We start from the raw sequence: 15,927 nt of genomic DNA on the forward strand, positions 1-15,927 counted from the left end.
CTTTGGTGTTAACAACGTATGTTCAATGCAACTATGTGGAGCTGTACACACACAGTAGGTAGGCTGCGGGTGGGTGTCCCCCAACATAAATCAGTAGGAAAGAAGACGTCTGTCTTCCCAAATCTAAAGTAGGCAAAAAAAACCAGAAGTAGTTATTTTTAATAACAGAACTCTGACTCTTTTGATCTTGAAGGAGGCAGAAGAGATTCCATCAAAACCTCTAAAAGCAGGTTTGCATTTTCAGAACATGCCCCCCTAGAGAGCTGAGTTTTTTACACAGCACTGCCCAGTAGTACTTTCTCTGATGATGGGAAAGTCTACATCTGCACAGCACACTGGCTATAACTGCACGTATGGCTACTGAGCACTTCAAGTATGGCTGGCGTGACTGAGGAACTGAATTTTATACTGTAATTAAATGTAATTCGCCACACACAGCTAGTGGCTTTAGTAACAGACAGTTTAGTGCTATATTATTTATTCAAGTACTTTTTATTGAATGCATTTTTTTACCATTCTTTATTTGTCTTAGGATCATTAAATAACACTAAACTAGGGCCTAATGATTCTAGTCATTCATTTAACAAGAAATGGTGACCTCATTACAAACACTTAGGACACCAATGGTACCTGAAACACTGATAGAACCAAAATTCTGCCCTGAGAAGATAGTCCTACATGTGAATAGAATGTCCTAATACCCTTCACCCTTGTGCGTGGTGAGCCCAAACTGTAGGCAGGGAGAGATCAGGGAGGCGCAGTACATCTCAAGACTCCTTCCTCACTAAGTGAGGATGGGTAGGTGAGGAGCTGTGGAGTGCTTCAGAATGGCACCAGGTTAAACCAGGCCCTTAGTAATTCATTCATAACAAATCTTCATTGGTCACCTACTGTGCACCTAACATCATGCTTGTGTGGTGAGGGAGACACACTAAATACACACAGACAGACAAATGCCAAATTATAACACCTATGAAGAAGGGCAGGGCAGGATAACAGGGAGGAGATAGAAGGGATACTTTGGTGGCCTTTCCCCACAGGCTGGTGAGGTGACATTTGAAGTAAGACCTTCATGAAAGGAAGTGAACTGTATCTGGGGCACTTATGGACAACAAACCCTCCAGCAGACTCACTGGTTCTTTTTATAAATAAAATGTAGAAGCTGGGCCAGCAAGCAAGCATCTTGTTATTTGCCTAAGTCCCTGATGCTGTGGGAGTGTGGACTGGTGCAGTGATGCTGGAGAGATGGCCAGCAGCGTGTAGCTAGAAGTATACTATTCCCTCTGTCCCAGCATTCCCACTCCAGGTGTATTATCCCAAGAAACTCCCACTGAGGGCTATAAGGGGACTTGTCCCAGGATGGTTGCGAGATGGGTATTGGAGGCAATGTAGCGGTTTGTCACTAGAGAAACAGGTAAGGAAAATATGGTGGATACACCCTATGGCACGCTACACAGCAGCTGGAAACAACAGACCGATGGACACGGTGACATGGACATTTAAAAAATGCTGAATGGGGGAAAACAGCAAAATATATTTCCCAGTGTTATATTCATATATAAATGAAAGACGCATTCTCACAAAAGAACTCTAAGGTCACATAAAATAAAAGGAAATATCACATTATAATGGTTTCTATAGGATTGGGTGGTGATGGGAGTGGGTTCAGTTCTTACTGCTCCATAACAACCTGACCCCCAAACCTAGTGGCTTAAAACGAAGACAATCATTTTATTATTTTTCCTGGCTTCTGTGGGCCAGAAAACTGAAAAGGACTCAAATGGATGATTCCACCTCGTGGTCTCTCATGCAGTTGCAGTCAGGTGGCAGCTGGAGCTGAAATAGGCCTGGAGCAGCTGGGGGCTGATTGGGGATTTCTGTGCCTGCAGTCTCGGGGGAGTGGTGCTACTTACACAGGGTCTGTGGTCTCCAGCACAAGTATTTATGCAAAGTTGGAAGTTTTATCTTTTCTGATCTAGCCTCTGAAGTCATGAAGTATCATTTCCACAGTATTCTACTGGTAACAAGCAAGCCACTAGCCCATCCACATTTAAGAAGGGAATCAGACTCCATCTCTTGATGGGGTGAGGCAAGTTTCTAGAAGAATATGTGGCATAAAAGATACTGTTGCCATCATCTTTGGAAAACAGTCAGCTACAGTCTACCTTGTGGCCACAGTTCACATCCTTTCCCATGCAAGATTGTTCATCCCCTCTCAAGAAACCACAAAAGTCTCATACCATTATGACATCAGGGTCAGGCTTGAGGCCCAAGATCTCATCATATAAAGCTCCTCAGATGTGGTTCTTCAATGATAGCACACTGAGTTGCATTCTTCGTGATCCAAAGGCTTGTGAAATCGAGGGAGAATTATCTCCTCTCTTCCCTTCCACACGCACTAGGCAATGGTGGTACAGGCTTGGAATAACTGCAACAGACACACTATCCAAAAAGCGGGGAAGCGAAAGCGCACGGCAATCTCTGGTCTATGGCAATTCTGAAATCCAGCCAGGTACACCCTGGAAGGTCCTTGACTAGGGTTTGGTCCTATTCTCTGGGGGTTTCTCTCCATGATTCTCGGCTCTGCTTTCTGTGCTTGTTTCTACTCTCTGGGCCATCCTTCCTTTTTCATTTAAAAAAAAAAAAAAATGTGTTTATAGCTGAGTAGTTTTCTCAATCTACTGCCTGCCTATACAATTTCAGGAGTAGAAAGACTCCTCATTTTGTACTGTCTCTGTCTTTCAGTCTAAGTTGACCTTATTTTAAAAACCTTATGGGTTTCTCAAGTGTCAGTTTATGAAACCCACTCCATTAGCAGAGGCTCACTGGGAGACTGCTGTAGAACACCCCTAATAATCTGAGAAGCCCTACTGTTTAATGGAGGGAACCCAAAAGGTACATCTTTAGAAGGCAGACCGCTGCTTGTCTGAAAAGGTCTAAAAACACTGCCTTAGATCTTTCTGAGGTCCTCGTAGAGGACCTTACAGTCCCATCCTGGATTTGACTTTTGCACTGAAGCCATTTCATATTTGAAAAGCAGTTTTCACCTTGAAGAGAGTCTGCAAATGAGAAACAGTCTCGGCCGGGCGCGGTGGCTCAAGCCTGTAATCCCAGCACTTTGGGAGGCCGAGACTGGCGGATCACGAGGTCAGGAGATTGAGACGATCCTGGCTAACAAGGTGAAACCCCGTCTCTACTAAAAATACAAAAAACTAGCTGGGCGACGTGGCGGGCGCCTGTAGTCCCAGCTACTTGGGAGGCTGAGGCAGGAGAATGGCGTGAACCCGGGAGGCGGAGCTTGCAGTGAGCTGAGATCCGGCCACTGTACTCCAGCCTGGGCGGCAGAGCAAGACTCGGTCTCAAAAAAAAAAAAAAAAAAAAAAAAAAAGAAACAGTCTCACCTCCTTTATACGTAGTTGCTTTTCTTCATTCATCTCTCTTCTCACCTTGTGTCACAGGCAGCAAAGAGCAGCCAAGGGGTCCTTTTCATACTTTGTCTAGACATCTGCTTGGCTAGATCACCTTACTTATTGGGTACATCTCCTTTTTTCCATGTTACCATGGCATCAGTGTTGCCAAACACCTTTTCTCCCACTCTCAATTCCTTCAGCTCTCCCCAAAAACATCCTTGAGACTTCAGGCTTCTGGTAACAGCTTCTGCAAGGCCCTTTAGGGGCTGTTCATGAACACTCTCCTCGAGGCCCTTCCACCCAGTGCCACATAGCTTATTTTTATTTTAGTGCTTATGCTTCCAGATGCCAGTTACTATCACTGTATAACAAATCACTACAAAGTTTAGTGACCTAAAACAATTACTTATCTCTGAGTTTGTGTGGGCCATGAATTCTCAAACAATTCACTTGGGAAACCTGGCTTGGGATCTGTCATGTAGCTTTAGAGAGATGGTGAAACAGAGGGTCTGGAGCAAGCGAGGGCTGGCAGGGCATCTGTCCCTGCAGCCTCAGGCACTCTTCACAGGGCTTGCTTAGGCTTTCTCATGTGGCAGCCTCAGGGAAGTCAGACTGCCTCCATGCCAGCACAGGGCTCCAGCATGGGTTATTCCAGAGCTCAAGGCCGGACTTTCATTCCTTTTCATTGCCTTTCTGACCCAGCCTTGGGAATTACAAAGTATCATTTTTACTGCATTCTGTTGGTTGTAAGAAAGTTCCATTTAAACACACATTGTATCTCAGCAACCTGAATCCTCGCTAACCTTGACATCCTAACCAGCTACTGGGGTTCCTTCAGAAAGGACTAACTACGGGCTTCCTTTAATCAAGTGTGCCTGGGTTCTACTGGTTCTAGCTTACACTCAACTGCCATTTTAATTACCATGTTAATTAGCTGTTTAAGCCTTGCTGCTGGTCTGAAGGGAAAAGGCCCCCAAGCATCTTTTTATTATTTTTTTCAGAGTCTTGCTCTGTCACCCAGGCTGGAGTGCAGTGGCACAATCTCAGCTCACTACAACCTCCACCTCCTGGTTCAAGAGATTCTCCCATCTCAGCCTCCCAGGTAGCTGAGATTACAGGCATGTGCCACCACACCTGGCTAATTTTTGTATTTTTAGTAGAAACAGGGTTTCACATGTTGGCAAGGCTGGTCTCAAACTCCTGACCTCAAGTGGTCTGCCCGCCTCAGCCTCCCAAAGTGCTGGGATGACAGGCATGAGCCACCACTCCTGGCCAACCCCCCAAGTGTCTGATTTTCTATACATCTAGTCTCAACTCTTTCTGCATTTATAAGTCCTAAGTTTCCATATTTCCTCTCATTCTGTAAATAACTCTAAACTATTTTAAAAAGGAAATCAAACTGCTTTAAGGCTTCATTTTTCCTGCAATTCATTCATTCAGTGTTACAGTCTCTGGATGAATATAAACTACTTTCTTAGAGGCCAGACACTTATTTCTTCCACACAGTTGGAAATCACATCAAGAAGTAAAGCACAAGCTTAAACAGACGTCTTCAGAGAGCCTCACGGCAAAGGATATACAGGGGTCTAGCAAGAAATGGTCAATCAGAGCTTCTAAGTAAAATATCACACTGTTTCCTGAGCTTCTTTTGCTAAAACAATTAAGTTTTCGACATAGTTTGGGCATGCAATTTGAATTTTTTCCCAGCATTTTGCAGGTCTTCAGTATCCTAAGTCATATTATTATTTTCCAAGTTCTTACATTTACCAATGTCAAGTTACCCATCAAGTACGTGATTAACTAGCTGGTTAGTATCTAAAGAATTATCTCAAGGTTGCATACTCAGCCAGAGATTTCATCTCTCCACAGGGCAGCCATTACTCCCTCCACTTCTGCATTGTTCCTACCTCTGTGAATGAATCATTGTTTATCCAGCTATTTAGGCCTCAGGCCTGAAGAAAATTATCTTTGATTTCTCTCTCACAACTCCAGTATTCTCATAGGCAAGCCTTCTGCCTATTTCAAATCTGAATGTTTCTGTCTCCACCATCTTAGTCCAAGTCACCATGCCCAACCTTACCGGAACCACTGCAAGTCTCTAAATTGCTCATACTCTTTCAATGTTTGCTCCACCTTAATCTATTCACACAGCAGCCAAAGGATTCTTTTAAAATGCATACACCACGTCTGTTGCTTACCATAATTTTAGGGCCTCAAATGATCTCTGTCTGCCTACCTCTGAAGTTCACTTCCTACCAATCCTCCGTCCTCACTAAGCTCTATCAACACTGGCCTTACAATTCCTAGACATGAAGTTCATTCTTATCTCTAAGCCCCATGCACTCATTCCTTCTGCCTGGAACTTTTGCCTTGCACATTTCCCTCCTCACGGCTTGTTCTATCACTTGTTTCAGGCCTCTGCTCAAATATTGCCTTCTGTAGCCTTGACATTCCATTCAAAATACCGGCCAGGTGCAGTGGCTCATGCCTGTAATCCCAGCACTTTGGGAGGCCAAGGCGGGCAGATCACCTGAGGTTAGGAGTTCAAGACCAGCCTGGCCAACATGGTGAAACCCCATATCTACTAAAAATACAAAAATTAGCTGGGTGTGGTCACGTGCGCCTGTAATCCCAGCTACCCAGGAGGCTGAGGCAGAAGAATCACTGGAACCCGGGAGGCAGAGGCTGCAGTGAGCCAAGATCACACCACTACACTCCAGCCTGAATGACAAAGCAAGACTCTGTCTCAAACAAACAAAAAAAAAAACCAAAAAATACCAGTTCTCTCTGCCCTCTCAAATCCTTACACTGCTTTATTATTATTCAAAAGAATTAGCAGTCATTGAGATTATGTATGGTATTGCTTATGTCTAACTAGATTTCAAACTCCATGAGGATAGATTTAGTAGTATTTTAAGTACTGTGTGTAGTATTTTAAATACTATAGTCTTCCCAGTAATTAAAACAGTCCCTAGCTCATGGCAGGAACTTAATCATTTTTTAATGAATTAATCTCTGCATTTTCAAACTGGAGAAAAATTAGGCAGAAAAAGTCCTGTTAAGCTTGCTATAATTAGTGAGTACACTCAGGCCACTTCTGTTTCCATGGATTCTATCCAGATGCCAATGCTAAAATTAATATGCTAACTATCAATCTTATATATGCTTTAGAAAATTTCATTTGCTGACTCAAAGAAACAGCTTATTTATAGCCGCATTATTACTTTGCCAACCCTTAAATAACAAAACCTGTTCCTATAAATATTTTGATATATCTTCAAGTCCATGGGCATTTAGTTCAAGCCATGAAACATTGGTAACTACACTTTTAGGACTGCAAATTTCAAACCAAGTTCTCCTGAAAATCCGAATTGTTTAAAGTAGATAGCTAAGTCATAAATGTAACCAAAAAAGTATTGCCCCAGGACAAAGTTTATAAACATTTTCTCCCCTATGCCCCGCATCTAGTTTGTACTCAGGAGAACTTTTAATCAGATATTCTAGATCACTTGGTTTTCATCAGTCGCCAACATTTCTAATCCAATTCATGACTACCAGCCAACAGCTTTCTACACAGAATTTAATCATTTTGGTCTCATAAACAGCCCAGACATGAGGAAGACATGCCCCCCAGCTCCTGCAAAAAAAAAAAAAGCACTAGGAAATGGAAGAAATGAGACATGAAAACTTGGAAAATATCTAAGAAGGCAATTACTGAATCTTTAGTGTTGATTACTAATTTGAGTAACTGTATTATTTACACTTTGGTTTATGAAAACTCATCACATTTGTCACTTTAAGAATGATTTTAATCATTTCTACTCCCAAAGATTTGAGAAGGTAAGATTTAAGATCCAAGCAAGCCTTTCTTATTTTCTGGAACTTCCTTCAGTGATAGCTGCACTGATGACAAACTAGGGGTTGAAGAGTCACCTGGATGATGTATTTAGGTCACGATTCATGGAGGATCAATTTAGTCAATTACTTTCCTCAATTCACAAAAGCATGACCTTAATACATATAAATTGTTTTATTTTTAGAAGTTACACGTTTTAAAAGAACAATTTCTTTTTATTCTTTCATTCTAATAATATTATCACTACTTAGAACATTAAAGGAAGATATTTTCACTTATGATAGTTGAAACCAAAACTTTGTGAGGCCAAAGCAATGAATAATCTTCAATTCAACAAGAGATGCTGGGATACCTGAGGATTATGTTTCCCGTTCTGTATTAAAGAGCACAACATTCAAAACTATAACAAAATTCAGACATTAGTTCCTTAGCTAATGGAAGTTTATGCATTTGGTATACTCTACTTCATTTTTAATTTGGAAAAGCACATGTTAAAAATAGTTTTAATACAAAGGCATTATAAATGTAAATTTAAAAACCAGACTTTGTATGATCAGTGAGAAATGTTTAAAATATTCAGCACACACTTTCCTCTTCCTGGAAATTCTCAGATTAGAAAGCCCAAGTTTGTGAACTTCTCATTTGGCAACAAACCTCAATTTAAGAACTAAAGTGTCTTAAACTTCTTCTTCCACCAAAAACACAAATGAAATCTAATTTTCCTCAATAACTAGAGAACAATCCCTGCTCTTAATATACTGCCCTTTTTCTGAAAATAGTTCAATTTCATAAACATTTATTCTAATATTTATTGCTACTAATGTAAGGAATGCTTCTTGATATCCAATATGTTCTTAAAAAGTTTAGCATAAATCCTAGTATCAAACAAAGAATACGGGGAGCAATAAAATTCGTGTTTTCTAAAATAAAAAGTTCATAAATATAATTTTTTACAATAACTATATTTGATCATTCTAAGCAGCACACTTTTTAACACCCCTAAATTAGGATGAGTCTTAGAATTGATGTCAGCTCACCATCAACTGCATGGCCTCAGGCCCCTGGAGCCACCAGCTACTCTCCTGCTCCATGAGGATCCACCCTCCACTCCCAGTTTTTCCAGCCCTTCTCCCAGCCTGGTCTGCACAGTCCCTCTAGCCTGTGTCCTCTCAGCTAAGGACAAGCCTGAAGAGTCCCTGGACCGCAAACTGAGGGCTTTTAAACCAGGCAAGCATGCTGGAGGTCAGAGTGAAAAACTGTTATCCAGTTCTTATACTGGTTACAAGTTCTTGGTAGGGTGGACAAAGGACTGAGAAAAAGGCATGTGTAGAAGTTGGCCAAGTTTCAGTGCTCCGTACAAGTGTCTTACTGCCCTTGCACCCCACCCTCTGCAATGAGAAATCCCTCCCTTCATCCATTTTTGGTAACTATAGAATGTAATATCTGGAAAAGCAAAACTAAATATAATCAGGGGCTCAAACTTTTATTTTCTTACAAAATGCTATAGAAATGAATCCAAACTAAACAGATATGTACATGTATATATGTACAAAATTTTATTTCTGAAAAGAATCTATAAAATAGATGGTATAAAAAAAATTAAAAGATTTAAAACCAATACTATGAAATTGATTTTCTTAAAGTAATAGTAATCTTAAATTGCTGGTTGTAGTTGGTTTTCTAGGCTTATTTATACATTTGATTGTGGTTGGATATATAAAGGAGTTTCTTTCATTTCAGAATGTCTCCAGTCTCATTTTATTACATCAAAGAGTCCAGAATTTTTTTCCCTTCACAAATCCTTCAACATCAGGACAAGGCATGTTACATTACAAATCAGCTTTGGTCATCTTCCTCTTCTTGAGTCACAGGTCTGAAAGGCAATGTAGTTTGTCCTCTTTCAGGATCAGACATTCGGAGAATTCTTATCAGTTTACTTGATGGAAGTGAACTGGAAGAAGCAAAATCAATTATTCAAATTTCCAAGAAACCTTTTACCAATTAAAAAAAATTCTAATATTACCTCATGAAAATATAAACCTAAATATTTTGCTATTATCTGGGATATGTCTAATATCTAGAGTTCTAGGAGAAACATCATTTGCAATAAGGAAATAATTTGTTTTCAATTTTAAAAATTAACTTCCTGCTAGATTCCATGGATTTTCAGTTTGGAAGAAAAGAAAATGAAAGAAATTTATATATCAACTATTTTAAATTTCTGTTGTTGTCCAGCAAGGAAGGAGTTACCTGAACATTCCCAACCACAAATTTAGATCCCCATATAATCACATGGCCACTTTAGAGACAGAGTATCAACTCTAAGTGACATAGTGTCTGACACATTGTAGGCACCCAATAAATACTGACTGACAGCAGAGTAGAACTCTTTGTTTAGAAAGATTGACATCTGTAAGTCACTAAGAGAAAAGAGGCAAGATTAGGGAAATCATAAATCATTTTAGTCCAAACAGAATTACTAAAATTATATTACTTTAGTTTGTCATGATAACTACAAAGAAGCAGACTCAGAATAATAACAATTTGCTTCAGTTATGAAAGGGAAGCAATACAAGTAAAATTTAAATATCTCGAAAAGAGCAAAACATTCCAAATTTCCCGAACTAGTAGGGGAGTTAATTTTTATTTTCATTGGTCTTGTATGTATTTGTATTTTAAAATTAAAATTGTAAAAGATTTCTTTCCCCCTTTTGTATACTTGATATGTATCTAGAAAGTTTTAAAAAGTCACCTCATGCTTTGAGGTGTAAGTAAGATAAACTGTCTAAAACGCTGGGAATCTGCCATCTTCAGTATCAAGTCCATGGCAATTCTCCTATTAACCATATCCTGAAAAACAAAGGCAAAAGTTAGGATTGCTACTGTGTAAGTCATATTTCTGTAAAAGCAGCATTCTGTGGGCTGATACAAGCTCCTGGATTTTCATCCAGGGATCAGTCATTACATTATCTATGATGTCCAATAAATCTGTTATACTGGAAAAGAAATACCAGAAACCATTAGGAGAAAATTGGCTGGCTGCAGTGGCTCATGCTTGTACTCCCAATGCTTTGAGAGGTAGAGGCGAGAGGATCAATCGAGGTCAGGAGTTCGAGACCAGCCTAGGCAAACATAGTGAGACCCTGTCTCCTACCCAAAAAAAAAAAAAGTTGGGCATGGTGGTGCATGTCTGTCATCCTAGCTACTTGGGAGGCTGAGGCAGGAGGATCACTTGAGCCCAGGAACTCGAGGGTATAGTAAGCTATGATCACACCATTGCACTCTAGCCTGAATGACAGAGTGAAACCCCATCTCTAAGGGAAAAAAGAGAAACTCTTAGGGGACAATAACTGAATAAATATGTCTTTCAGGTAATTTCTATAGTCAAAATATTTGTATGCATGGCCCCCCTCCCTCAAATACGTGCAGCAATTGAAACAATCAGAAAATATTCTCCTGACACAAATAAATGTTCAAGAATAAATCTAATTTGTACATAAATCTAATTGACTCAGGGTAATGGTAACAAAAGTGGCTAGTCAAATTCATTAAGTCTCTCAAATTTTCCCTCAATGATAAAGGTTAAAAAGTCTGCCTCTCCCCATTGCCTCTACCATTTGTACAATGTAAACCAATTTGAACTTACAGACCAATTTCTTGATTGTATCTTTAAATAAGTTAAATAGCACATCAGGGTAGAGAAAAAGAATAATGCTTAGTTATAATAGGTTTTGGGATTAAATGATCTAGACCTGTGGCTACATTTTCTGAGTTAAATAACAGTAAAAGAAAATCAAAATGTTCCTCAACCACCTTGAAAATTCCTAAAAGTTGAAATCATTGACACATGAACACGTATATTTTAAAGGTCTTAATTTAAAACTATATGTGGTAGGCCGGGCGCGGTGGCTCACGCCTGTAATCCCAGCACTTCGGGAGGCCCAGACGGGCGGATCACGAGGTCAGGAGATCGAGACCATCCTGGCTAACACGGCGAAACCCCGTCTCTACTAAAAAATACAAAAAACTAGCCGGGCGAGATGGCGGGCGCCTGTAGTCCCAGCTACTCGGGAGGCTGAGGCAGGAGAATGGCGTGAACCCGGGAGGCGCAGCTTGCAGTGAGCTGAGATCCGGCCACTGCACTCCAGCCTGGGCGACAGAGCGAGACTCCGTCTCAAAAAAAAACAAAAAACTATATGTGGTGCCGGGCACAGCAGCTCATGCTTGTAATCCCAGCACTTTGGGAGATTGAGGCGGGTGGATCACTTGAGGCCAGGAGTTCGAGATCAGCCTGGCCAATATGGCAAAACCCAGTCTCTACAAAAAATACAAAAATTAGCCAGGCATGATGGTGAGCACCTGTAATCCCAGCTACTCAGTTGGCTGAGTCACAAGGATCACTTGAACCCAGGAGGTGGAGGTCGCAATGAGCTGAGATCACGCCACTGCACTCCAGCCTGGGTGACGGAACGAGACTATGTTCTGAAAAAAATAAGTAAATAAATAAAAAATAAAACTATGTGGCAATACAGCACGGTGATTTAGAACAAGGGCTGTGGAGTCAAAAGGGGATACAGATCCTGGCTATATTGCTCAATGGCTCTGATTATAAAAATTCCATCAGGCGTATATGCTGTGAAGGCCTATTATTTTATAACAAAACTGCTAAAGTACCAAAAAAAAAAATTGTTTTCCTTGGATTAGCTCATAGAACTTGGGTACGTTCTTCTGAATAATTTCATTGGGGCCAAGTGCCATTCTGATTAAGAAGCTCTAAGTTTCTGAAAGAGAAAGGCGCGGCTTAGAATTAAATCTGACATACAAGATGGGTGATAGGACTGCACAGCACCATTCTGGACAAAAACACTGCGTAGAAAGAATAATCATCTTCTATGACTCGTGATAAGCTGTGAAGACAATTCTTGGAGGAATATCTAACCCATTTTCAGCAATAGTATCATAGGAAAAAATTGACACTGAGGGGATTATACAGCACTCACAGGTATAAATTCTGATTCACGAATACACACTTACTAAGTGTTTATTATAGACTAGGCATTAGGAGACATAAATATCTAAGACATAGCTGACAACCTCAAACTGGTTACAATCTGGTGGGGGATTCAGATATAAAAATAGACAACTACAACAGAATAAAAAATAGTATAAAATACTATATAATATAAAGCATTGTTATATTTTTATCTTAAATAAAAATATAAAAGTAATATATATTATGAGTTGATGTAAGGTGGTGCAAAGGAAGCTCTGAGAAGTTCTTCATCCTGCCTGATAGGGTATGGCGGTCACAGAAGTCTCATAAAAGTGGCATTTGAACAATGTCCTGAAAGATGAGTACAGTGACATGTGATTAAGGAGGGCGTACTAGGTAGAGGCACCATATTTGGAGAGTTACAAACAGCTTAGAACAACCGAAAAAAGCAGGCAAATACGGCAGAGTGACATGTGATTAAGAAGGGTGTACTAGGCAGAGGCACCATATTTGGAGAGTTATAAACAGCTTAGAACAGCTGAAAAAAGTAGGCAAATACGGTATCATGAAGGGTCTGAAAGCTACCCGACAGAATTAAACATTTATTCCATATATAATAACCACCAAAGGGTTTTACACAGATGAATGACCACAATCAGATCAACTGTAGAAATGTAAACCTGCCAAAATGGTGGAGGATGGACCGAAGAAGGAGCCACATGAAAGCCTGGGAGTCCGGAGAAGAGGCTATCACCACAGGCACGAGGCGAAGAGAGGGGGATGAGAGGAAGAATGTCAGTGAGAAAGGAGAAGAGGGCAGAGACCAAAGAGCGTTTTTAAAGGAGAAGCAGACAGAAGTCAGACTTGGACAAGGAAGAATCGAAGATAAATCACAGGTGTCAAAGGTAGGTGACTGCGTTGGAAATGATAGTTTGCATTAATCAAGGTAGGGAATTCAGGCAAAGAAAGAGGAGGCTTTGAGATGAAGGCACATTCAACCTCAGGCCTGCTGAATTTCAGATACTGGTTGTTTACCAGGTGATGTCTAACAGGTAGTAGGGCATCCGGGTCTAGAGTACAGGAGGGTACAGGATGTGGTGCCATGAGTTGGGAGGTATCTGTCCATACGCAGGTAGTAGTTTTGGGGACTGTGATATGTGTATATGTGTAGGGGGAAGTAGGATATGGAATTCAGGAAAATCAATAACACTATAACAAGCAAACAAAGACGTCAAACATTTAAGGGCACCAGAATTAGGGGAGGCAGCGTGGCAGATTAAGAACAAAGAATAGAAAAACAGGAAAACCAGGAAACAGAGGGTGGCAGCTGGTAAGAAGACACATTTTAAGGTATGGAGGATAGGTCTGTGGTGTCAAATACTTCAAAAAATAAGGTAAGATTAAAGCTCATTTATAACCTTTGCTAAACAAGTTTTGATAGAGTAGTGTCATCTACATCCAGATTACAGTAGATTTAGGAAACAATGAGATATGAAGAAGAAAATAATTACTAATTTATGAGAACTTACTATATGCCTGAACCACAGTAAGTATAATGTATGAAAGATACCATTTGAGCCTCAGTCTAATCCTGAGAGGTAGGAATTAGTAATAATATTGTTTTGTAGATGAAGAAACTGAGACCCAATAAGTAGAGATATTTTGCCTGTCAGAGGTAGGTCTCAAATCCTACGCTTTTTAACCGGAAATTCAAAAGTTCTTGCTCCCTTATGTTCTATACACTGTTCTGAAATGTGTGGGTACGATGGAACAGTAAACAGTGGCTAGGGTGAGTCAAAGCCAGGGTGGTGAACTGGTCAGAATTTTGTATTAAAACAAAAAGCCTGAACATATTTATGGGTTGATGAAAATAAGCTGGGAGAGAGGGTGAGGGAGAAAACGCCGATATGATGGAGGGCACGGATATCCATGCCGGGCGAGGAGGACCCCTCCCGGGTCTCTAGGGGTACTGTGTGCCTGGAAGCAAGGGAGAGAACTCCAGTTCTTTAGTTCTTCCCCACTACTGGTCACAGACTAAACAGTCAGGGCAGGATCTTTCCTGTTAGGGGTAAAACTAAAGAAAGATTTCCTTCCTTTAGAAATACATGTTTCAAACAAACAAAAAAATGAAAAAGAATTTAAAATTGAACAATACCATGTAGACATCAAACTCATCCAGGCATCTGAAAGGAGATTCCGCGATGGACCATAGGGAAAGAATAAAACACACCGTGGAGAAAGAACGTTCGCCTCCAGACAAGGCTCTCATGTCATTGAAGGCAGCTTTATTTCCTTCTCCAGGCTGAACCTTGAAGAGAATGAGTTGACAAGGAACAAAAAACTAAGTAAATGAAAAGCCAGATTAAATTTTTTACAATACAAATAATAGATATACAGTAAAAAGGAGATGAGAATAAAATGACTTAGTGATTTGAAAATATCCATTCCATTCAAAATATTTTACAGTAAAACAGTTACACATAACGGTATTTCTTGCTCTACTGCAAGAGAATAAAACTGAAAACTTTTTTCACCATAACTGAATCTAACATACCAAAATTCCAAAGGTTTAATAATTTTAAAAATGTTAATAAATGGTGTGATCGTGGCTCACTGCAACCTCTGTCTCCCAGGCTCAAGCGATCCTCTCACCTCAGGCTCCCAAGAAGTTGGGACCACAGGAGTATGCCACCATGGCCAGCTACTGTTTGTATTTTTTTTTTGGGTGGAGATGAGGTTTCCCCCTGTTTCCCAGGCTGGTCTCAAACTCCTAGGTTCAAGCAGTCCTCCCGTCTCAGCCTCCCAAAGTGCTGGGATTACAGGTTTAAGCCACCACACCCGGCCCTGAAATTTAAGCTTCAAACATTTAAAAGTGCTGAGATTTTTTGTTACTTGAATTATAGTGACACCTAGTGGTTAAGCTGCATTAAAAGTAATTACTGAATGTCAAAAGGACAGAACCAACTTTAAAAAGCTTACACTGGCCGAAGAAATGCATTGAAATACACCTTTTAAAAGATTTAAAGGGCCAAGCGCTCACGCCTGTAATCCCAGCACTTTGGGAGGCTGAGGCGGGTGAATCACGAGGTCAGGAGATCGAGACCATCCTGGCTAACACGGCGGAACTTCGTTTCTACTGAAAATACAAAAAATTAGCTGGGCGTGGTGGCGGGCGCGTGTGGTCCCAGCTACTCTGGAGGCTGAGCCAGGAGAATGGCGTGAACCCGGGAGATGGAGCTTGCAGTGAGCCGAGATCGTGCCACTGCACTCCAGTCTGGGGACAGAGCTAAGTCTCAAAAAAAAAAAAACAAAAAAAAAACATTTAAAGGATTGCTTGAACCTAGGAGTTCAAGACCAGCCTGGGAAACATGGGGAAACCTCATCTCCACCAAAAAAAAAAGTACAAAAATTAGCTGGCTGTGGTGGCATAGTCCTCTGGTCCCAACTACTTGGGAGGCTGAGGTGGGAGGATCGCTTGAGCCTGGGAGGCAGAGGTTGCAGTGAGCCAAGATCACGCCATTGCACTCCAGCCTGGTCGACAGAGCAAGACCCTGTCTCAAAAAAAATAAAATGTATTTATTTTGTATTGTATTTCTTATAAATTCTAAATAAAATCTTTTAAAATTTAAATAATTTTAAATTTTTTAAAAATCTAAATAAAATCTTTT

The 15,927-nt window shown here is 40.5% G+C and overlaps 1 protein-coding gene across 1 annotated transcript in view; it reads right to left on the reverse strand.

The window, feature by feature from the left end:
- Window positions 1–7,425: 7,425 nt before the first annotated feature.
- SMC6 (structural maintenance of chromosomes 6) overlaps window positions 7,426–15,927 on the reverse strand; it is an 87,696-nt gene continuing 79,194 nt past the window's right edge. The window contains 3 exon segments of the mRNA XM_017871423.1: window positions 7,426–9,217; window positions 10,019–10,116; window positions 14,415–14,567. Coding sequence (XP_017726912.1) covers window positions 9,103–9,217; window positions 10,019–10,116; window positions 14,415–14,567 — 366 coding nt within the window. The 3' untranslated portion in view covers window positions 7,426–9,102.

The sequence above is a fragment of the Rhinopithecus bieti genome, unplaced genomic scaffold (assembly GCF_001698545.2).
Source record: "Rhinopithecus bieti isolate Rb0 unplaced genomic scaffold, ASM169854v2 scaffold_4781, whole genome shotgun sequence".
Lineage (NCBI taxonomy): Eukaryota > Metazoa > Chordata > Mammalia > Primates > Cercopithecidae > Rhinopithecus > Rhinopithecus bieti.